The sequence below is a fragment of the Semicossyphus pulcher genome, unplaced genomic scaffold (genome assembly GCF_022749685.1).
Source record: "Semicossyphus pulcher isolate SPU_LCO1_2020_fin unplaced genomic scaffold, fSemPul1.0.p SCAF_6, whole genome shotgun sequence".
Lineage (NCBI taxonomy): Eukaryota > Metazoa > Chordata > Actinopteri > Labriformes > Labridae > Semicossyphus > Semicossyphus pulcher.
Genome location: NW_027211737.1, coordinates 31,406,404 through 31,431,483, shown reverse-complemented (window position 1 = coordinate 31,431,483; position 25,080 = coordinate 31,406,404). Strand labels below are relative to the sequence as shown.

The window sequence follows — 25,080 nt, the reverse complement described above, 5'->3', positions numbered from 1 at the left end:
TAGTGCAATATCTAGTGCATCCAACATTACAGTGGGTGGGGAAAATGAATGAAAAGGTAGGCTGTTGATTTTAACATCTAAATGAAACAATATTGCATCCAATATCTTAAGAAAAACATCTTAATAAAACATTAGGCTGTTTCTAACATCCTGTTCGACAGTGGCAAAGCAACCACAAATTTGCAGCCTTTCACATTTTCAATAAGGGAACCACCCGTCTGTTAAATTTGACAGAGAGGAAAAATCAAAGACATGCCTTATTGCAATAGACCTCTAACTAAACAAAACATCCGTGCAAACTGTTAAACTTTTCTCTTTTCTCTTTTCTCTCCATTTAAGCCTCTCTATTCCTCACAAGCAGCGTCCTCTGGCTCACTGGGTTCATTCTCACTATCCTCCCCATTGTCACTCACCGTCACTGCATCCCCCTGTCCAGTCTCTGCTTCTCGCGGCTCCTCCCACAAAACATCATCCTCGTTGCCATCCAAGGCATTTGATATGCAGCATCGCTTGAACCCGTTAATGATGCTCTCAGGGGAGACGGCAGCCCATGCGTGCAGGACCCATTCACAGAGGAGACGTACTGTAGGTAGGTAGCTTCTTGATTTTTCCAGTCGGGGTTAGGACATGATCACCAGCCAGGAGCCACTCTGTGTATTTTTTACACAGATTATCCTTGAATGGCTTGTTGACGACCACATCCAGCACCTGTAGCTGGCTTGTCATCCCGCCTGGAATGATCACTAGGTCTCCATTCATCTCGTGCGGTGTTTTTTTGACAGGATCAGTCAAGTGTCCGCGGAATGAATCTAACACAAGCATGTTCCTTTCTTTTCTGAGTCCCCCACGCCGTCTGCCCGACACAACTTTGAGCCAGTTCACCACCACCGCCAGGTTCAGTTTCCATCCAGCCCTTTTCCTGGGCACGCACGATAATGCCATCTGGCATCACCTCTTTGGGTACAATCTTGCGTTTTAAAATCACATACGGGGGCAGCTTGGTCCCGTCGGCCAGGCATGCCAACATGACAGTGACACGCCGCTTCTCGTTCCCCGTGGACTTGACAAGGACAGATTTATCACCTTTCTTATGCACAGTGACAGATGTGGGCATGTCAAAAAACACCGGCGTCTGATCAGCAATGCCAATCTGATCAAGGGCATATTTGTGGTTTTTGCGCAACTTAATCACGTAACGCTGATAAGACACCAGCTTCTCATTGAAGTCCTCAGGCAGATGTTGGGCAAATGTTGTCCTGCAACGGAGAGAGAGGCCATTTCAATGCATCATTCTTTTACACCAGCTAAGGCTCGCTTTAAATTCAGTGGGTGGTGTATTGAGCTCTTTAGCCACCTCCACAGCTTTCAGCTGCATTATGGCTCTTGTAACAGGCATACCATCGTTACGTTTTTCTGCAGTGTACTCACACACTCGCCTGTCGATTTCTTGGAAGCGGCCACTATTGGGGCCGCAAAATGCTTTTCGCTGAGTGTTGGTATTTTTAAGACGTTCTTTCTGAGCAAGCCATCTTCGCACGTCACACTCTGTGACTCCGTTTGGCCGCTTGAACATTGTTAGATGCCTTGGCCGCATTCACCACAATAATCTTAAAGTGAGCATCATAACTTTTCCTGATTAGCTTTTTCACTTGTACAGCTGTCGAGCCGCGCCGCTCTGGTATGTTTCTCCTCTCTGTCACTTTGTATGTTACCTGCCACTGTAGGGAGGTTTTGTGGAGTGACAAGTGAGAGAGAGAGAGACAGACAGAGAGAGAGAAGGTGGAGTAGCTGTTCAAAGCCTAGTCCCTGAAAATAAAACGACCCCACTTTTTCAAAGGGGATTTTCCCTTCGTCTTATATTCAGAACAATACGGTATATGCTATATTTATATTTTTCTCCTTGCTTTCCTTTTCAGTAAGAAAGCCTCTTTATTTGTTACTACATTGTGTGGACTGCAACACATACGTGTTACTACGCCTGCAGCATACTGTTAGCCGCTGATCAGCTGTTCTGATCCGAGAGCGACGTAGTGGGGCTGAATTAAATTTGAAGATTTCAAAGATGCTACGTTCCTGTGTTTATCTCGGCTGTTTAAACAAGCTTCCTGGTCACCAGATCTCACCGTATTCCATAGAATGACATCTGCCTTAGGCAACCATGGCTTCTTGCACTAGATGTAAACATCGACACTCCACGTGCTACAGAGACAAGTTGTGTTTGCAGTGACCATTTTTCTGGAGAGTATTATTTAAAACAACGGCCTAATAAAAAGGATAAACACCTACTGAAGGGCCCTGCTCTACCCAAACTTCAGGTAAGCGCTAATTACCAATATGAAACGTCATACAGAAGAACATTTTGGTTCAGGGTGCCTCTCACTCTATACAAGTCACCGACCCTGGATCCAGCAAAACAGCCCCAGACCATGACACTTACTGCTCCATGTTTGACAGTTGATGTCACACACTGTGGAACCATCCTTTCGCCTGCTCGACCGCTGTTAACTCTCAAAAACTTGTCATCAGTCCATAATACCTTCTTCCAGTCTTCAGTAGTCCAATGGTGGTGTTTCATGGCCCAGGCAAGCCTCTTTGTCTTATTCTGACGTCTAAGCAATGGCTTTCTTGCTGCAACCCGTCCTATCAAACCTGCAGCTCGAAGTCTTCTCTTCACAGTTGAAACTGAGACTTGCTTACTACGACCACGATTAAGCTGTGCTTGAAGCTGTTGTCCTGTGAGCTGCCTATCACGCAAGCTGTTAACTCTCAGAAACTTGTCCTCTGATTCAGTTGTGGCTTTGGGTCTGCCAGACCTCTTCCTGTCAGAGTTTCCCCCAGTTTCTGAGTGCCTTTTGATGGTGAAGGAAACTGTACTCACTGACACCTTGACTTTCTTTGCAATTTCTCTGTAGGAAAGACCTACATTTTTAAGTGTTATGATGGTCTGTCTCTCTTCCATTGTTAATTGCCTTTTTCTTTCCATTTTTGTAGCAACACACTACTTTCTTCAGTACAATACTGTTCAACTGATGCTCATGAGGGTATGGTACCACAGTGTTTTCCAACACTGCCTTTATGCAGACAGAGGTGGTTGTAAGTAATCAAGAAAAGTTGGAACACCTGTAGGAATTAGTAGCACCAGCTTTCAAGGCTTGATCAACCTCCATTGCTGCAGAACAGCTTTAAATTGTTAACCCATTTCGTGTGGCCTTTATGTATCATTCTGAAATGTACATTATTTTTCAGTTTTGGGTAACCTTACCTTTTTTTTTAACCTCTGGCAGTTCACCACTTACCTTTGTACCATTTCAAGCTATTCATTGGACTTGAACGACTTGAATTGCAATACAAAACTGGAAAAATTGTGGTGTTCTAAAACTTTTGACCGGTAGTGTAGCTTTTCACAAGCAAAGACCACACCATCAATAGAATGTGATTTAACAGCTGTTTATTAATATTAAATTGATAATGTTAAATTAAGTGTTGTTAAACTTCTTGATGCCATCGTTTTGGGGAAGCTTCTTTGGGGATCCGCCGTAGCACCACCCTCAGGGCCGTACGAATATGAGGACAGAAAAAGAGAGAGAGAGAGAGAGAGGGATGGATGCGGAATGGGAGAGCGAAAGGGGAGGAGAGGGTTAGGTTTGAATTTATGAAAATGCTGGAAGAGGCGTGATTAAGGTGTGGTCCTGCTACTGAAACTTTGCTATGTAGCATCACTAATAGATGACTGCGCAAAATAAATGATGTCTGATCTTGTTCAGGTAAATTCTGTTAATTTTTGATAACGTGGGGACGTGTCTGTCATTTTTATGTCACAAAAAAAATGTAAAGTGTGACACTAAGAAAATGCAACAAAAAAATATTTCAGTTAGTCGAGCAGACCAGCCAGGACTTCAGGAAGGACCTAGTGAGCATGTCTTCCAGCAGACAGGACACTGGGCTGAGGGCAGATGATCAGCAGCCTTGTATCAATCCACCTGCAAACATACCTATATAGCTCCCACCCCAAAGCCAGACAGAGTGATTGCTGGTACAACATCAATTACAGTTTAAAAGCTAAGTTGCATTATGTAGTGTATAAATAAATCATACGTTTTGAATATATTAATGTTTCACATTTTTATTTGTTGCTTTACATTTAGGGGGGAATTCACCAAAAGTATGCGTGGCTTTTGTGCCCGCAAAACCTGTGCAAATGACACAAAAAGACTCAAAAAGACATCATTCTCAAAGCACACACAGAGATTTGAAAGCACCTCAAGGAGCGCTGCAGAGCAAACAGCGTCTCTGTGCTCCGGTGCCGTTTGCATGTATTTAAATGAGTCATTATGTCGACGAGCAGCTGTGGTGCGCTTGTTAAAAAAATGAAGCTGCGTTACAGACTAGTAAACACCTATAGAGTCTGGACTTTACAGTAAGCTGTTAAAGAGTTGTCCCCTCCTCTCCTTGCTCATCATTGATCTGTGAATCTGTGGCTCAGTTGTAGAGTCGTTGTCTCTCAATCGGAAGGTTGGGGGTTCGATCACAGTCACATGTCCAAGTGTCATTGGGCAAATTGCTCCCAGTGGCATAGCCATCGTGTATGAATGCATAGATCATTAACTATCAGATGTACGTTGCTTTGGACAAAAGCTTCTGCTAAATGAAATTGTAACATTGAAACACTGCATCGAGTTGAGATCCATTAGTGTGCGCTCAGCTGAAAGCGCAGCAGAGAGTGGAGGTGCAGACAGCTTCTCTTCACAATCAGACATAAAACAACAGCAAACTGCTGTTGGATCTGTAAATATATCTGCAAATCTAATCAGTGCAATTTGCTTTGTGAATCGGACCTTGAGATGGAGCAGGTAGCGGTTGCAAATGATGCGCAATTTATGGAGCTATCAGCGGTCGCAATTCATTCTTAGTGAATCCCCCCCCTTAGTGTTGAGCACATCAACAATTTGTCATCAATGTGTGTTTGACTAAAATTAAACAAGGTTTAGTGCATCTTCAGATTCTTTGAAGCCTACATACTGTCCATTAGGTGATGGATGTGTATTCCTAACTTTTGTAACTACACATGATGGTAAAGCTGTCTTGTATTCTTTTCCTAGCTGTTGCCCTCCCCACTCAAGTACAACCTGGTAAGCTACCAGTCTGAATTGCCTGAAACAGAACAAAAAAAGACGAATACTTTTGTCAATCATTTTGTTACAAAAATAATGTGCAGCATAACAGTCAATATTATTTCAAATGATACAGAGAAAAATAATACATCACAAAAATACTACAGGCATACCAATATACACTGAACAAAAATATAAACGCAACACTTTTGTTTTTGCTCCCATTTTTCATGAGCTGAATTCAAAGATCTAAGACTTTTTCTCTCAAATATTGTTCACAAATTTGTCTAAATCTGTTAGTGAGCACTTCTCCTTTGCCAAGATAATCCATCCACCTCACAGGTGTGGCATATCAAGATGCTGATTAGAACAGGTGTTCCTTAGGCTGGCCACAATAAAAGGCCACTCTAAAATGTGCAGTTTTACTGTATTGGGGTGGTCATAAAACCAGTCAGTATCTGGTGTGACCAGCATTGCCTCACGCAATACAACACATCTCACTAAGTGCTCACTTACACAGATTTAGACAAATTCATGAACAATATTTGAGAGAAATAGGCCTTTTGTGTACATAGAAAAAAGTCTATCTTTGAGTTCAGCTCATGAAAAATGGGAGCAAAAACAAAAGTGTTGCGTTTATACTTTTGTTCAGTGTACATTGTGATGTTATTTCACATACAATAAATGTAAATACAGTGTAGTATCTGAACCGTTTGCTATGTAGATGTAAAATACAGAGGTATAGTAGGTGTATCAGCAAAGTATTTATAAGTAATGTGTTGATATGTTCACTACAAATATTTGTAAAAACAGGTATTCGAGTGAACTATGGATTGTCTAATTAACATTATCAGGCAATAAAATAGCAGGGAGAGCCATGAACCTACTTTGAAGATGAATTTCCATTTGGCCACTCTGGTCAGGTGCGTTTTTTCCAATTTATCTTCGGTACCACCGATTTCCTCTGATTCAGAAAGATCCTGCTGTTACCAAGTCCCAAGCCCATGGACCCACTAGCTCTCTGGGTCCCTGGGCATGGGCTCACAGTTTACACAGCTACACCTCCAGGTAACCTGGGCTCTTTCCTGTACTCCAGTGACCATTGAAGTTTCCCCTCTCTCTCTTTCGGTCCGTTCAATGTCCATCTGCAAAAGTTCTTCCTCTGTGTATTCTGGTTCCTAAAGGTATCCTCTTGTATCTACAGTAAACGGCACATCGTCTTTGCTGTCAAAATCGCTCATTTTTTAATTAAATAATTTTTTAAAATGTATTTATCTTTTATTCTTTTTTTAAACAAAACATACATCACCAACACATAACAAACATAACCCATCGAGTCACATTAAAGTAAAACACAAACACATAACATATTTATACACCAAATATACTCAGGTCACACAACCCACAAAAGAAAGTGAGGATTATACAAATAAATAAATATTGTACAAATCTCAATCCATAGCAGAAACAAATCCACTCATTATTATAATAAACTTAACAGTCTGTCAGAACGAAAAAAAAATAGATAAAAATAAAGAAATAAAAAGTAAAATTCCTACCAGCCTTCCACCTCAATAAACCTTTTCCACCTTTCCAAATGTTTTTTAACGTCTTCATTCATATTTGCAATCTAACTTTCTAAAATAAAATGATGTTTGATAAACATGAAATTATATATATTCAAGGTATCTGCACCAGCAGCTTTAAAAATAAATATTATTCCAAACAAAATAATCAGATTAATAATATAGCAATCTGTCTTTGTAAGCTAGCCGAATATCACAGAGAAAAAAATCTATTTAAAGGCACAGTTTCCTTACATTGCACATCTCTTTAACCTCCCTCCAAAAGGCAGACACAACATAACAATACCACAACAGATGTACTGCTGACTCTGATCTCATACAAAAAAAACGGCACTCATCCCTTTCAGCAATACCCCAAATTTTTTTAAGGATCTTAAAAATGAATCGCCTGTTGTCCTATACATTAACTTAACACTTGTGTCCATGGTATAGGACAATCAAAAATGTCCTCCCATTTATTATAGGTACTATAGAGTAACTCGAACAGATGTGGAAGTTAACATTTTTTAAAAATAATTGTATCTTATTTCTTCATCCTTTTGACAATCTTGTATTTCTTATAGCAGGTTGACATACCAATAGTTTAGTCATCCCATTATTATTTTTTTGTTTCCAACCTTTTCCTAAAACAAAGGTCAATTGTTTATATAAGTGAGGGGAACAAATAGTAACATACAATTCAATGAACTGGTTGTATCTCACAAGTTTCCCATTTTCACACACAATATAATTTATGAAGAAAAATAATCAATTAAATTCAATTAATTAGGGCAATGTAAAAATTTTAAGGTTTTTCCCTTAAATGGTTGTAAGATCATATCCATCTTTTTTGAGTTTGTTGTTGTAATTCATCGTGCAAAGGTCTCCTACGTTCTCAGGAATCTCAACACCTAAAACATTAACTGGCCCATCAGTCCAGATGCTTGGTAGCTTACACAGCAATTTATTTTTTGTACCTTTCAGCTCCCCAAATCCAGAATTTTACATTTTTCATGATTTGGTTTCAAACCAGAGTACTGTTAAAAAAGTTCCAACAGTTCAAGAAGAGATTGCAAACAAAAGGGTTTTGGACTCAATAGGAAACTACTATCATCTGCATACATTGAAATTCTTGTTTGTATATTCCTAACTTTCACCCCTCTGTGTCAGGGTTAGAACTCAGTTTCGCTCAATTTTTTTATTTGGATGTCTTTGTCGTCTCTTCTGAAACTTTCAGACTGGAACAGCTGATCAGCGGCTAACTGTACGCCGCATGGTAAACATGCGTAGTAACACCAGGGGTGGACAATAAGCACAATTTTCCACTGGCACTCCGGGCCAGTAACTTTACAAATTCACTGGCCCTGCCATTAAAACCACTGGCCCTGAAATAATTTGATATTTCGGTATTATTTTAACGTCAAATGTGTTCTATTTTGGAATTTTGGAACTATTATAAACTCGTAAAAATAGACCAAAATAATCATATGGATATAAAGAGGCTTCTTTTACCACTCTTGGTTCAGCAACTCTGACACCCGCATGAATAAGTAGTAATAGATTGATTGAGTATGTTACCTACCATTACTGACGCTACAACAGTCCGCGGCACGTCCGCTCTGTGAAAGGTCTGTTTATGTAGCCACAGCGCTAACGTGCACTGGGACGAGGTGCCGCTGATAACAGGCATACACGCACTTATTGCCGCCTCACATAACTGCCCGTCTGCCTCGATCATCCCGCAGGCGCATCTGTGATTGCCGGAGCGTCGTGTGCATGTTTACAGTTTACAGGAAGGTGACTGACACACAGACTCTGCATGCACAGCGGTCAGTTTACTCTGTGCTCTCATTAAAAGCTGCACTATGTGATATCAGACGGACTTTTCCTGTTGTTCTATGTGTGGGAAACACTGCTATGGGTGTTTAGTGGCTCATCAGCATTGGGGGAAGTAAATCTCCCTCGCGTGTGTATGAAAACTAAAACGTGTGTTTATACTAGTCCGCGGTAGCTTGCTAATGTCAATTAGCCTGTTCTAGAATGACAGCTGACCTGTCGCGAGTGCAGCGAGTAGCGTGCAACGTGTTGTTGACAGCAGTAGCCAAAGTGCCTGCAGTGATGCTGACATCGGACTGAGATTACCGCGGGGTTCTGCGTAGAAAGTAATTCGTCCCGTTCATCAGTACTGTGAATCTCGGGAGGGCTACTATATTGTCCACATTGTGGGCTTGAAGATCCTACTGGCACACTGGGCCAGTTAAATAGTTAATCTACTGGCCCGGGGGGTTACAAACATACCGTCGGGCCACCGGGCCAGTGCTTATGTCAAGCCCTGAACACGTATGTGTTTTGGTCCACACAATGTAGTGACAAATAAAGATTCTTACTGAAAAGTAAAGCACGGAGAAAAATTTAAATATGGCGCACAATCGAAAACACTATTGGTTTTTAGGTGATGCGTCCTTATAAGTGGATAAATTAACTGTGGCCCTATCTACAGCGGCATATAGCCTGGCTTCTGTGCAGGCACTCCGGCCGGTTTTTAAACACAGGCCGTGCTGACCGGCATCCACTGTATGTACAACCCCACTTCAAACTAACTGAACTATCCCTTTAAGAAGAAGCATATACTGTTGCATTTTCTGACAAGACCAGTTTTTACTACATTTTGTATTCTGTATTCTATGCCTGTCATAATGCTCTGTTTTAACTGTGTAAAGCACTATGAAGTCCTCTATGTATGAATAGTGCTTTGTAAATAAACTTGCCTTGAAACATTTTTTACTGATCTATTTCAAACGGTACATAAAAAACAAAAATACAACGCAGCGTAAACAGTAGCTCTTTGTACCAACCCCTTCTTCCACATGTGTTTCCTGCTCATTGTTCTTTTCCTCCTCAGTTTTAACTTGCTCAATGGCTTATTTTTGTTTTTTCAGTAAGTTGTTGATTTTTTCCAGATTTTCTGGCTTTTTGGTCACACATTGTGTCATCATGAATTTCACATTGATGTTCCTTATTGTGGGCTGAAAGTACCTTTAGAAGGTCACATTGTTCGTCTTCAAAGACGTGTTTTTTTCTTTCGAGCTGCAGATTCCTTTTTGTGGTTCTCTTAAAATTCATTATACTCTGCTGCTTTCTTTCTGGCTTCCTCTTCATATGTCTTCTTCATATTCTCCACTTTTCTATGATAGTTCTCCTCAATAGGTTTTTTACTCTTTCCAAGTCTTGTTCGTTCCTCCTGTCCTCTTCTTTCATTTTCTTTTAATCGCTCATCCCACCATTCGTCCCACCCCTGGTTATCTCTTTTTTCTCTCATCTCTTCTCTGGTCTCCTCCAGCTTTCTGTCAATGGTGTCCTTTTCGTCTGAATCTGACTTTATCTTTTTTTCCAAAGCTGAAAGTTTCTGTTCCCTCTCCTGTCGTTGGATTTCTTTCTGTTGTTTTCTCTCCCTCTCTTCATCCTCTCTATTTTTTCGTTCTATCTTTTTCTCGTGCTCCTTGTTGATGTTTTCCTTAATTTCAAGTTGTTTTGCACTCAGTTCTCTTTCCTCTTCAATTTCAGTTCTCTGTTCTTCCACTCTTCTTTTCATTGCTTCCATTTCTTCTTCATGTTTTCTTTGAAGTTCCTCCCTCTCTCTCCTCATCTCTTCTTCCTTCTCCTTCAGGATCCTCTCCATCTCTTTCTTTATAGCTCCTTCAGCTTCTTGCAGCATCTCATTGGTGAAGCAGCTGCCTCCATTTTCCTTCACCATCGTGTCGATCTTTGTTATCAGCTCACTGACCTGTGTTTGGTTTTGTTTATCATAGTTATTAAACACATGGTATCTTCCTCCACAGTCAGCGATCAGTTTCTTTAATGAATCATCACATTCATTTTCAATGTATTCTTCAATGGACAGCTCCTCATGTTCAAGTGTGTCTCCTCTTGTGAAAAGAATGATGGTGAACTTTTCAGCATTTTTCCCAAATCCTTCCTTGATCATTTTTAATGTCTCCTTCTCTTCTGGTGTTAACCTGCCGATGTGTAACACCAACAGGAAGACGTGTGGTCCTGGAGCCAGAAGACTGATGCACTTTATCATCTCTTCATGAACCTCTTCATGGGACAAGTTTGTGTCAAACAGACCAGGAGTGTCGACTACAGCTACAGGGCGACCGTTCACTTCACCATGTGCTCTCTGACATTGTTTGGTGACTGATGTTTGACTTGATTTGGCTTTAAACTCGTCTCTTCCTAGAATGGTGTTTCCTGAAGAGCTCTTTCCACAGCCAGTCTTCCCGATCAGCACAATCCTGAGACACTCTGGGCTCTGCTTCTCATCATCACCTGAGAAATAAGAAAGCTTTAAGTTAGTTTAAACGCTGATTTTTTAATAGATAAGCCTGAAAGGTATTCTATTAAACAGGTTGTTTATGACTCAGAAAATGTATCTTATTTACATTTAGAAACTGTATGTTACTTACAGCTGAGCAGGCTTTTTGTTTTCAGCTCAGCCTGTAGTGTGCTGATCTTCTCTATTTGTACATAAGCAAATGTTTCTGTTGTGTAGCTGATTGGTTTGTCTTCGTAGAGTCTCATTCTTTCCACCTCGTCCAACAGCTCTGGGATCTGCTGCTTGTCCTTGATGTTGAGAACCAAAGATCTTCCTCCACAGCTCTGAAGGAGCTCCTGGATGTCTTTGCTTCCTTCTACAAAGTTAACAACAGCTGGAGCTGTAGGATCTGACTCCACAGTGAACACAATCATGGTGAAGTCATTGACTCGAGAGCTGAAGGTGTTCTGGAGGGTCTTTAACTCTCCCTTGTCTTCATCAGTGAGGGGACCCACAGGTAGGACCAGGATGAAGGCGTGGACACCCTCAGGATCACAGAGGGAGATGCACCTGAATGATTCCTCCATCACTGCCTCCTGAGGTTTTCCATACAAGGCAGGCAGCTCCACCAGGGAAACCCAACGTCCACACACCTCTCCCTGATGTTTAACACACTCTGATGAGCTGGAGACTGAATGAACATCTGTCTGACCTAAAATGGCCTCGGCTGCTGAAGTCTTCCCTGCTCCTCTCCTCCCACACAGAAGCAGGTTTAGAGCTGCTTTGTTGGGTCCAGACTTTGGTCTTAAGGACTCTTCAGTGAAGGTGAGGAAGGTTCCTTTGTTTTCATGCACAATGTTCTCAATCTTCTTCATGAATGACAAATGGTTGTTGTCAGCCATGCAGTAGTGTCTTTCTCCACAGTCTTTAAGTAGATGTCTAAAAGAAACGCCTGTTTCACCCCCCCCATGTGTGCTGATGACCATCGAGTGTTTTAAAGCATCTTGTCCAAACAGTCTCAGGATGAACTTCAGTGTTCGTCTGTTCTCCTCAGTGAAATCAGAAGGTTTCACTAACAGCAGCAGAACATTTGGTCCAGGAGGACAAAGACTCACAACATTCCTCATCTCTCTTCTCAGCATCTTCACAGACGCACTGAAAATATTTGGAGCATTCACTACTGTTAGAGGCATTCCTCTCCTCTGTCCAGTCTCCACCAATTGTTTAGATGCAAAATTTTCTGTAAAACAGTCAGTGATGAAATCACCAAGCTTTATGATTTTATCCTTCCTCCCAAGCATCAACATTCTGAGTTCCATTGCTGTTATATAATAAAAACAAGAAACAGAGAAATAAGTCATGAAACATGATTTATTTGAAATTTGGAGTTGAAATCTCTTCATCTGGTCACTTCTTTAATGGAAAAGAAATGACTATACACAGAAATGTTTACCTTCAACATGTTTCTAAATTAATCTTAGCAACTCGATAGGACCTCGTTACTTTTCTTTTTGGATGTTCATTTTATCTGCTTCTCTTGGACTCCAACCGAAGTTGTTTTTCTTTTTTGTGTTGCATTAAATCATTTTTGAAGTCTGTAACAGGGTCCTCTCCCTTTTTGTATGATTACCTTAAATGTGACAATCCTTATATAATGTACTCTTTGAAACCAAAGAGATTCAGATCTTATAAAGCACAGAATGACTTTGACTCACTTTGAGGTGGGAGGATTTCAAAGCTGCTGCATTGCTTCACAGGTTGCACATCATCATGCGACACTGTAAGGGGACAGAAATGAAAGTGAAATGTATTGTGATATTCACATTAATATCACGTTTGTGTAAATATAAAACATTTTATTTTTGCTGTAGATTATAAATGTGAATTCTTCCATAACAACTCAGGGACACATGGACTTTATTTGTCCCATTACAAATTTCTCTTCTAATCATTTTGAATTTAAATCTCAAGGAATCTGGCCAGTGGCAAGTAAGATCAACGGTGTTTACTTCCTAATCTGCAACACATTTTCCATCACAAAGCAACCTCTAAGGCGCGAGACATTACAATTTTTTTCTTCATCCTCTGTATGAAGAAACTGAACTCCTCCCCTTTGATTCTGAGATTAAAGCTCCTTTTTTCCCTCTCAGGTAAACAGGATAATCATCTGCTTAATTCTGATAATGATGCCGTTTCCCGTCACTACTGATGATGTACAGTTTAAAACATGGTTTTACATTCTCTTGGTGTTTGGTTTCCACTTTACGTATTATTTATTTTTCCATGTGTTTGTGTCATTGTCATTGTGCCTATGTCTCCATGTGTTTTGTTTTTGTCTATAAGACAAATAACCCCTCAGAGACAATAAAGTTGAAGTTCAACCATAGATAGGCTGATTCATGTTGGCTTGATTATGACAAACATCATATTTTAATTTAATATGATTATTTGGTGAGCTCAGGCTCCTATCCCGTCCTTATATGTCTCATACAGATTATCGAGGCAATGGTTAATGGCATAAATTTAGAAAACACCCCACATGGAGGATTTTTATCAAACCAGAATCTGTCAGTATGATCCAACTCCATGTTGAGCAGATTAAACAAAAAGATGAACATTTTATTTACTCTGGCCGTAATTTGCTGGCTAGTTGTTGACAGTCAAAGTTAAACCCTATAATTTTAAAGTGGATATTTTGCAGTCAGTAATGTTCTTTTTTTTTCAAATAGTTAACAGATCTGTGAAAACTGTTATTAAAACTTTGACTTAAAATAATAATAATAAAAAAAATAAAAAAATAAAAATTCAGCATTATGAAACAAAAAACAAATTCTGGCAGAAAAGAAGCTGTTTTCTCTTAAAACATTTGAACATAGTGCACAAACCTGGAAATAAATCTGTTATCTTGAGCAACCGCTGTGCCATGGTGTTTTTTTTTTCTTTGGTAAAAGAGTGAATTAAGTAGAATTTCCTTCCAGTTGTTGAAGTAACAGTTTCAAGCTTTGACCGTCCGTCTGATCCCCAGGCCTGGATCAAAAAAACAAATAAGATATTGTTTTTAGTTTGCTGTGGGCAAAACAAAACAGTACTTTGTAATGAGAGACACGAGTAAACAGAAAGAAACCAATGATCACTGTAAACTGTCAAACAAAAGTCTTGAAATATGAAATTTTATCTTTCTAAAAACAAATATGTTGACTCAAGTCTGAGGTTATTTTTAATATTCTGATATAAGAATAGATATTACATGAAGTCAAGTATTAATGTGTCCAAAATCTGAACTTTTGATGTAAACTTTTGTAGTGATGAGAAGAAAGTTGTCAACCCCCCTGAACAGCTGGACATCACCTCACAAGTTTTTGTATGACGAGGTTTACATCAGAAAATCTGTTTCAGATTAGGTTTCTGCTTGAATCACCCTTATTTGAAACATACATATTATTCTATTACCAAGTTAAAGTTGATAAATTACCTATATATTAATCTGCAATAATGTTTACCTCTCAGCATATTAGGTTTAAGGAAAAGAAAGAAAGCATTTATATGGAGGGAAGAAAGAAACATTCAAACAAATTGGAAATCAGTGGGAAATCATGTAAAGTTGTAGAAATTAATGATCTAAATGTAAAGATCTAAATTAACATAAATACTGATATGCAGGTAACCCTTGATCTTGGACTTTCCCCTAATGTTTTTATGAATATGATCCATTCACACTTGGCAGGAACTCACACCAATACTCCAATAAATTAGACCTTTGAACTGCAGTTTGCCTGCAAAACTCATCCATCAAGGACATTAGGTCTCTGTTTGGTAAATTGCTATTTTGACCAATCAAAAAACAAACCACAGCAAATGATTAAAGGCCTAAAGTTTTGTTAAGTTATTAGTAATCTTACATACATAAAGTCAAAGTAAATTCTGAAGTGACTCTAAATCTATCTTGAAGCCTTGCAGGGCGTTGTCCACTGACAATAGACCAATAAATGTGTTTGATATCAGGTTTGAATATTAGCTCAATAAAGTTTAACTGCAGGTTGTAGTCCACTTTTATTGGTATAAGGTGCTGGAACAGGACCAGATTTTCACTCATACCCTTGATAGTCTTTTACTATATATTGTTAAAATGGACTGAAGGAAATTCTGTCCACTTTAAGCAACATTTACATTTACTCCAGTACTTCACAATCTATTACTATTTAAGGTACTTTTACTGTACTTTAGTATATCCATTTTATATTGATACTCCACTGCTTTTCAGACAGAAATATTATCATACAGATATATATATATATATCTACTACATGCAGCAGCTTAAGTCACTGGTTAATTTTCAGGTGACAAAGTGCTTTTCTTATATTTACGATATGTATCCACAGTAATTAAGTCTAATAATAATAGAATAAAAAATGACAAATAATGAAAGTATAAATAGAAAAGGATAAATCATAAAAGGTAAAAAACATATTCATGATGAAGGCAGTTTTCTCTCACTTTGATAAAACTTACTGTAACAGAAATTCATGGAACCAAGATTTAAAATTAACTGTTATAAAGTTACTATAAAGAGAGTATTAAATTGAAAAGAGACATACACCAACTTAGTACAGTCTATACAGGCTGGTGTGTATGATCAAGGTCAATTGAAACCTGGTATGGACTAAACAACCAAATTAAATACTGCTGTTTGTAATCTACTTTGTCAGTTCATTAAATGTATTAAAAAGTGTACTGAACTGTCAAAAGTAACAACACAGACATAAAAACATGGTTGAATGAGAGCTCATGCTTGTTCACATGTTGCTCATTCAAAACTATAAAACATGTCACCTCAGCACTGCTGCTAACTATGGCCTTTATGTTGATAGAAACATTTGTAACAGTCCTATAAGTTAAATATTTCTTTATCTAGTTTAAGTCAAGTTTACTCACCTGCTGCGAAACCTTCCTTCTTTCCTCCTTTAACCTTTGTTTCTTTCATGACCTCTTTAATTCAAAGGCATGTATGCAGCACCTGAAATGAAATGAGAGACAGATGCAGAAACAGAATTTAGAAAAGATTTAAAAATGGTATTTCAAATATGAATTGTATTTTTTTGTGTGGAACCAAGGTTGTATGATTGTGCTTATATTTACAGAAAAAATAAGTAGGGTGTTCACAAGTATGTGTAGTAATTTTTATTTACTAGCATAATTTCAGTTTACTTACAAATACATACAGAGGTACCATGTTTAGATCTTTAATTTATGTGTGTATAATGAAGTTTTCAGACGAGTGTTCTTTAAGCATGTTGTCGTAACAATCGTCCCTCAATAAAAAAATATTTTATGATAGCATTCATTTTTTTTATTGCCATAGTGAAGGTTGTTGTGTAAAGTTAATGAGTTACAAATGAAACTTAATTCTGGACTTTAGACTGGTAGAAAAAACTAAGATTTATCTGAATAGACTAATAAAAGCATACAGACCTTTTCTGTGTCAGCAAATATAAAACACTATCACAAACTTTATTGAATCCGGATTTACCTTTTTACTTTACAATTTACAAAAAATTAAAACAAACAATTCATCTCAACGAGGAGGTAGGCGTTACCTGAGGTAGGTGTTGCTGTGGTCCTCGGTTGTCGTTCTCTTGTCGTGGATTTCTTAAGTGATTTACAAAAAGAATATATTCTCTTCAGCTGAATTCATGCAGTAACTCTGATAAACACAGACGATGTATCTGGTCCAGCTAATCACCAGTCCTGAATAGTCAGCACACACCTAAGGATCAGAAACAATCGCTATCCTCAGTAATCCAACAACTTTGTCTTTCTCACAATGAAGCACATTTGTTCGTCTGAATTTCTTTGGTTTAATTTATATTTCTGTTGTGTTGACTCACCAGAAGAGATCTTTGCTGCCAGGTACACCTCAGAAATTACAGACTCACCTGGGACAACCTTCCTTTTAGAAGATATTGGGCTGGACAGGTGATATCTGTTATGACTCATCAGAGACACTAACAGTTAAACAGCGTAGTTAATGTTTAACATTTCCTGCAGTTCTACCCCGTGAACCAGGAAGCCTTAAACTCCATGTTGCCAAATATATAAATGTATGTGTGAATAAACATATTTATAAACATGTGTGTGTTTGTGTCTTTAGAAATTCATTTTTACCTTAAAGGGATAGTTTTATTTTGGGTTGTATGAAGTTTTTATGAACAGTGAGCTTATAGCTACAGCAGATGATGGTCAGCATGGCCGGAGACTGGAGTACCAACACAGAAGCTAAGCTATATAGCACTGTGAACAGGGTTTGAAGCAAAATGTATTTTTGTCAATAAAAAAAATGTTCCACCTAAAAATATCTATACAAGTGTAAGTGTACTCAATGATTTGTATATTTTCACTGCTTTACGTTGTCGTCAAGTCTTTCACACAGCTGCACAAGTTCCCTTTTCCTACCCAGGCTGCACATAGCTTCAGACGAGCTGTTTGGGTGAGAACGTGCCAGGGCTAGCTAAACTGAAATCAAACTTCACTCTTCTGAATATCTAATCATGCAAGTGTATCTTTCTGGGCTTTTTAAACAAAGAGTGTCCTGCTCACCATACCGATTTTACTGTGTACTGTTGAGCCATATTGGCCTCAGCTGAGGCTAGCTGCACAGAATATAGACTCTATTTAAATATTCTACATAAAAATGTAGAAATTCACTTGAGACTGTGCTGGATCAGCGGTTAGATTTCCCTGACTGAATGAATGCATCAGAAACGATGAATCTGACCTCCCTTCAACAAACCAAATAGTTTTCTTCTCCTCTTGAGGACACACCTGACAAAGCTTCATTTGGACTTTTTACAAATCAGCATCATGATGTTGTTATTTCCGCAAACTTAAGAGCCGTTAACTGCAAGTCCATCACAAGAAAATCTGTTTCTTTTTCAGATTCAAAGCGCTGTAGTGCCGCTTCTGTGTAACTTACTATTTACAGTGAAACTGAGACTCACCAGATGAACGAGCGGTCCTCAGCTGAAAATGAGCGCTAGTCGGTTTCCATCAAATAAATCTCTTCAGGGGACGTAATAAAACAAATGATGGCATTTATTCTGCAGACACATCTGGGGTGAATTTCTCTCCTTTTCTTGATCTGAACTCACTGTTGTGTCTCAAGTTGCAGTCACACTTTAAACAAATCAATCAATCAATCAATCAAATTTTATTTGTATAGCGCCAAATCATAACCAGGGTTATCTCGAGACACTTTACAGAAAGAGCACGTCTAGACCGACTCTTTGTTAAGTTATTTAAAGAGAGGCCCAACATGAATCCACCATGAGTAGCACTTAGCAATTCGGCACATTGGCAGAAAAACTTCCTTTTAACAGGCAGAAACCTCGAGCAGAACCAGACTCATGTTGAACAGCCATCTGGATGGGCCGAAAATGCAGCGCACGGACAAGGAAGTCTCGGTTGGAAATCCTTTATCGCTAACCGCTGGCTACACCGGAATGCCAGGAAAGTTCGCCTTCACTCCCAGAGGCTATCATCATCTGGCTGTTGTCAGATGATAGCTGAGAGGTTCGGGGATTGCACAGAATAAACATCAACACTTTACCTAGCAACAGAGACAACTCCGTGTGAGCAGTGATCATTTTTCTAAAGACTGTAATGACAACCACAGTGAATTAAGATAGCGAGACATTTGCTGAAGAGCGCTGCTGTACCCAACCATCAGAAAGATAGCACTAAATAAAAAACAACTTGAAACAACTTACCACAAACAACCACAGAGGATCTCTGTGTCGGCTCGTCACGCTCTGAAAAAAATAATTCCTCTGTGTACACTGGTTCATAAAAGTTTTCTTTGGTCTCCACAATGAATGATTTGTCGTTTCCGTCGTAATTTCATTTTCTTATATTTGTTTGTTTCTTCTATAAACTGCAGACCCAAAAAGCCAGTATAGTTTACAATCAACTCTGTATATTTGTTTTGAGGTGTCCTTATAGGACCCTTCTCTGTTTTATCCATCAGTTGTTAAGATGGTTACACATTAATCTAGAAAACACCTTCAGTTACTCTCGTGGAGCAGGGTAGCTCTCCAGGAGCAGGGTTGGCCACCCCTGTCTTAGGGCATACGGATTAGGCTATCCCTTTTCAGGGAAAATTTGGGTGAGAAAAAACTGTCAGCTGGTTTGGGATGATCCCAACCTTGCTTCTTAATTTAGCTAATTTGCAAACGAATTCCTTTATAGACTTGTGTCTGTTGTGTGTGTGGTGTTATTTGATTCATGCAAATTTTTCCCCATTTAATATTACAATACAAAACATAAATAAATTTGTATCAGGTTAAAATATTGTTATCATCACTTCTGGTAATTTCATATATAATTAGTCACTGCTATATCTCACCATCGTTCTCGATACTATATCCCGTTTCTAATGCAGTAAAAGCTGTAACATCACCTTTTGATCTTGTTGACACCGGCGCCATCTTGTGGAGCCCCTGCGAACTTGAATCAGGAACAACCCCCAAAATCTGCAACCTCCTGTAGTCCGGGTAGACTGTGTTGATCTGCCACAAAAAAATACGCAAATAAATTAAGTTGTGGGTTTTAAATAAGTTGTTTAAGCTTAAAAATGTTTCCATTTTCTGTTGTAAGAGATTCACTTACCATATTAATCGTCTGTTATATGTTTTAGATTGATTTGTTAATCAATGTATCTCATTATTAGTCACTTAACGTACCTAGCTTGATTGTTTCCATGAGTCACGTCGCCTCAAAAGCAGTTTTTGCTGTATCTTCAAGGTAATTTGCGAAGTACAAGTTAGTTGAAGTTTGTTTTCTGTATTTTTGGGGAGAATGAGCCGATGACGCTTTCTATGACAGACCTTCTATAGGCAACCGGGCAGGCTCGGACTGAGTCTGGAGATTCTGGAAAATGCCAAATGGGCTGGTCCAATTAGTTGTCGGCAAAGCACCAAACCAGCGATTTAAGGGGTGGTCAAACATCATGTTCCCATAATGTTTAAGCAGTTCATCTTATTACAAGTTACACGATCATATAATTCAATAAAAAGGCAATAAGCTACCTTCTCTAAGTCTGCGAACAGGTGGAGCTGTACCGACTGTCGTCACCTACCCCCACCCACCTTAGGTGGACCCGTCCATGTAGTGTCAGAGGTCAGGCGGGAAATAAAATAAAGAAAAGAGTTGAATGAAAATACAGTTAAACTGGATATTCAAAGCCCAGAAAGGCGAAAAGGGTCAGAGAGAGATGAAAAGAAGAAAATCTCGAAGCTGATGCCGCAAAGTGTTTAAAGATGACACCATTGTTATTATGCTCAAATAACGTCGTTACCGTCAATGATGCCAGTGCCGAGAAACGTCCTCCAAGCAGCAGCTGTGATACGAGTCCAGCACAACATGAACTCACAAAATGAAGAGGTCATTTTAATCAGCAAAGACAACCAACAGCAGCTGATTCCACCTGAGAACAGGGGCAAGAGGAGGCCGCTGCTCAACAGGTGATGAACTCTACATATAGAAGCTTAGTCTATTACTAAAGCTGCCGATGTGTTTGGCTCCCAGGAGTGACCTGGCTGACGCGCTGTACAGTTCAATACGTTACCGTTTGCTTTGTTGTTTTAAATAAGATCTCTGCAGGCGTCTTAAGTTTGCATCACACAATCCATTTAATTGAATCACCATGCAGCGTTAATACATCATCCAGTTTCCTTATACGATCGATCAACAAATACAAACGATACAGCTGCGGTTTGCCATGCCGCCTGTCATCACAGCGGTCAAAACCGTTTGCCCTTCCGGGGTCAAAAACACCTACATTTACTATCACCACACCTTTTATACCTTAAGCAATAGTGCAGCGACACCCAGTGGCACAAAAACAACAGCTTTCCCAAAAACATGAATATGGCTCTTACACTACATGTAAGTAAAGGCACGGTGCTAGTTATCATTTTGGTTGAGAGCGATGTGTTTTGTTCTTCGGCCTTAATTGAGAGCACTTGAAAATTCCGTGTTGATGATATAACGGTGAATATAATTCTAAGTTTGACATTGTACTGCTGGTTTTTCTGTAAAGTTACTGTAAATCCTGTTGATGAATTAATTACTAGCTGCAAGACACTGCGCTTGTAAATATGCGTGTCAACTGTGTAAGGCAAGGTATGAATGCTGCCATTACTTGGTGGCAATAATTTGGATTTAAATATAAGACACTGATCTACATACATCTATTCGTTAAAACGAGACGGCTGTCACCGCCTGTCACTGTTAACAGAGGCTACAGGTAGTTTACACACTTCACTGATTAACCTGAGAATTACACAGATTTACTTCAGACTTCTTCATCACACCTGTTTCTGTTTCGCGTCTGCACTTCTGTCCGTGTGTCTGCGCTCTCTGTTTCTCTCTCTCCGCGGGGCTGAGGCTCATTTGAATAGTTTTAAATTAATATTCACGCTTCACAGATGGATATGAAAGTCTATACTGCCCAAAACACATGTTCCTTTGTGAGAGACCTGCCGCGAGACGCAGCACTTTGCAGGAAGTATTGTAGACTAATTCATATTGATAATTAAAGGATATAAAACAAGGTTAAACATCTCGGAGTCGGTAATGTGTGTATGCTGTTATGGAAGGTTTGTGAGTGAGGTCTACAACTATTTATTTATTCAAATCAGTCCGACTACAAGCACAAATGATTGATGACATAACAGCCACCTCATTTTACTTTGTGTGGACTCCAGGAAGAATAGCTGTAACTGCTGTAATAAATAACGGGGATCTTTGGTAAATAAATGATCAATAAATAATTATTATTGTAGGTATTTGTTGGGTCATTAATAACTCCTTTAGGAGGCAGATTGCAGCTGAAGTGAGTGAAGCAGTAACCATAATATTATTATTGAATCACTTGATTTGTACTCTGGTGACATTAAACTACTCAGGGATGAACTGACCGTTTGAATTCTGGCAGTTAAAATCCTGCTGGGATTTAAACTTCATGCAGGGAGCATTAGGGAGAATACTCTTTACCTGCACTGATCACCTGCACATGATTGACAGAAAGCTAAGTGTTCTTATTTTTCCTCTTTCCAGTATGTTGGTGCCGCCCTTGTGTTCTGGTCCCTCCATCTTCAACATAATCTGTGGAATAATCCCAAACTGGACCAGGAGACCCACCGTCCAGCCTGCAGGTAAAGGTAGGCCTGTTCTATTGTGGGATTAGCTGATTGTTTAACTGACTGTGGTGGACTTTTGAGGTTAACAGAGTTCATCAACAAATAAACACAACTGTGTTATGCTGAGATTTAAGATTGGTCTCTTGACCCACAGTGCCGTTACACAACAAAGCTCAGGTGTTGTTCATGTGGTTAATAACCCACTTTCTTTGTCAACATGCAAACTGTGTGTGGCGGGTGGCACTGAGTAAAAAGGGGAAGAGCACCACCTAGTGGCGTCTATAGAACATAGGTCTACCTGTGGTGGGAACACAGGTTGTGATGCTTAATTCAGGTCGGTGGAGTGAGGCAGGTGCACACCTCATTCCACGCTGTTGTAGAGGGGAGACGCCAGGTCCAGCATTAATCGGTAGGACTTAACGTGTGTGGCGTTTGTTGTTTCATGTATTTCAGACCTGCTGCCATGCTGGGTTGAAGGCGGCTGGAGGTTAAATTTGGTTGTGTGGCTTTGACAATTAATCAGTTTGTATTTTAACGTTTGCATAATAAACTGTGTGTTTGATTGTTATTTGTTTCCCCGCAGAGCTTCAGTGGTCCATTAGCTGCTCTTTTTTCAGTAATGCTCTTTTGTTTATTTTAGGGTTTTTTCTCTAGTCCGCCCTGGCAAGTGAGCTGGTAGAGGCCAAATAAAGATATGGGTATTGCCCTGGGGGCGGACTAGTTTTCTTTCTTTTTTTGTTTGGTTTGTTTGTTTGGTTTCTTTGTTTGTTTGTTTGTTTGTTTGTTTGTTTGCCATCTGTGTGCGTCACCCCATCGCTTCTTAACCTCACACCAGTTGAATCCTGGTCAGTTAGTCGGGGCAGGCTGAAGGTGTGTTGTGATTTTTTGATATAAGGTTTGCCGTGAAAACAATCATGTGTGTGATCTCTGAAATACCTTGACTCACTGAGTGTGAAAGAATTGATTCGTAAAAGCGCGCACTGCTGTGTTAACAGAATTCACCCCCTGCTCTGCTAACACAACTGGAACATCAGTTCTCGGGAGGTTAAGGAGGGCGAGCGAAAATTTTTAAAGCTGAACATTTTTGTAATAAAAGCTCTTTCATATCTACCTCCTCGGTTTGTTAAGTCATGTGCTAATTACCTGTAGTGGGTGTAACGTGTGTTATGATACCAAAAGAACAAAAATCTGATGGTTTACTGGATCAAGAAATCAGCTCCTCATCACTTTGTCTGCTAGCCTTTAAGAAAAATGCAAAAAGACTTCTCTGTGGGGAATCACTACCACAGACTTTTTATGCACAATCAGAAAGACTTTGGGCATGAGCAGGGGGACGAACAAGCTGTAGAGAAGGGACACTGAAGATCAACAATGTTGAGTTTGTTAAAACAGCTTTTTCCTCTCAGGTAGAGAGCACTGTTTTTTTGTTACACACAGTAAATGTCTGCGGAAAAGGGAAGCGACATAAAGCAGATGGAGTCAGTCAGGCAGAAGTTGCTCTTTATTGTTTAAAGAAAAAAATATTTGTTAGCGTTCAGATATTTAAGTACAGACGCAGGAGGAGTCACGTGAGGCACTGAACAAAGAGAAGCTGTGGAAAGTACAAAATCCTCAAAACTGAACGGCTTCCTTCATCCTCATTGTTTTCTGGTATTCATGTATTTAGTTTTATCGTTTATACTGAGATCTAACTCCGCTGTCATTTCAGGGCCGGCCACTCCCGGCTGTCTGCATCGCTACCTGTAGAGTCACCTCACCTGCCCATTCCCCCTCACTCACCTGTTCCCTATTGCCTGATTAGCTCCCAGTACAATTAACCAGTCCACTTTCACCAGCTCTCTGTCAGATAGTCTTTGTTCTTACGATGTTACAATTTCATGTAGCAGACGCTTTTGTCCAAAGCGACGAACATCAGAGAGTTAATACGACACAAGCAACGACCGAGACAGGAGGGAACGAAGTCAGTAAGAGCCAACAAACAGCTTCAGGTGTGATCGGACACTGGTGCCGACAGGAAGTGTACAGGACGTTTTTTTTTTTTTTATAAAAATAATAATCATCAGCAACACAAGATCAGTATAGTCATCATCATCATCATGAAAATCCTAGTCAGTCATCATCATCAATAGCATCAGTATCAGTAAGGTCAGAGGTCATAAAGAGCTGGGTCTTTAGCTTCCTCTTAAAGGTGAAAGGGACTCTGCGGACCGAATGGAGTTTGGTAGCTCGTTCCACCACCAGGGGGCAACAGAGGAGAAGAGTCTAGTTAGAGACTTAGGGTCCTGTTGTGATGGGAGTACCAGGCGCCTTTCATTGGCAGAGCGTAGTGGGTGGGACGGAGTGTACACCTGGATGAGGGCGTTCAGGTCGGCAGGAGACGTTTGTGTGGCTGTTTTGTAAGCGAGCGACAGGGTTTGAATTTGATGCGAAGCCAGTGGAGGGATATGAACAGTGTGCTGTTTTGGGTTGATTGAAGACCAGTCGCGCTGCTGCGTTCTGGATCATCTGCAGAGGTTTGAATGTGCATGCAGGAAGGCCTGCCAGGAGGGAGCTGCAGTAATCAGTGCGTTCTTTGCCTGAGCGTTTCAGCGTTCCAGTCTGTTTTTTGATCTTTGTCTTAGTTTGTCTGCTGGACTTTGTATCTTTGTGTTTTTTGTTGTCAGTCAAGAGACAAGACAATATCCCTCCCGTCCTTGCAACTTCACTTTACTGGCTCCCTTTTAAGTTTACAAATGATTATAAATTCTTAGATGTAAAGCTTTACGTTGCCTTTTTGCAGCCTTTATCATAGACTTACTCACACCCTTTGAAGTGAGCTACTGCCTGCACACCTTTCAGATCCTTGGTTCCAGGTTGACCAGTTACCAACCCTTACGACAGTCACTAGAAGCAGA

At 39.7% G+C, this 25,080-nt stretch overlaps 1 protein-coding gene across 1 annotated transcript; it reads right to left on the bottom strand.

The window, feature by feature from the left end:
• Nucleotides 1–9,788: 9,788 nt before the first annotated feature.
• On the bottom strand, nt 9,789–12,310 carry LOC138610052 (GTPase IMAP family member 8-like). The gene is made up of 2 exons (XM_069682747.1): nt 11,143–12,310; nt 9,789–11,005 (listed from the first exon to the last, which is right to left on the bottom strand). Exons 1-2 carry the CDS (start codon nt 12,308–12,310, stop codon nt 9,789–9,791), a joined length of 2,385 nt encoding a protein of 794 aa, XP_069538848.1.
• Nucleotides 12,311–25,080: the final 12,770 nt, after the last annotated feature.

Excerpts from the sequence above, each read along its gene's own strand:
- LOC138610052 (XM_069682747.1), bottom strand. The coding sequence starts at position 12,310 with ATGGAACTCAGAATGTTGATGCTTGGGAGGAAGGATAAAATCATAAAG. Across the intron at positions 11,006-11,142 it reads AACAAAAAGCCTGCTCAGCT|GTGATGATGAGAAGCAGAGC; the intron begins GTAAGTAACATA and ends CTTATTTCTCAG.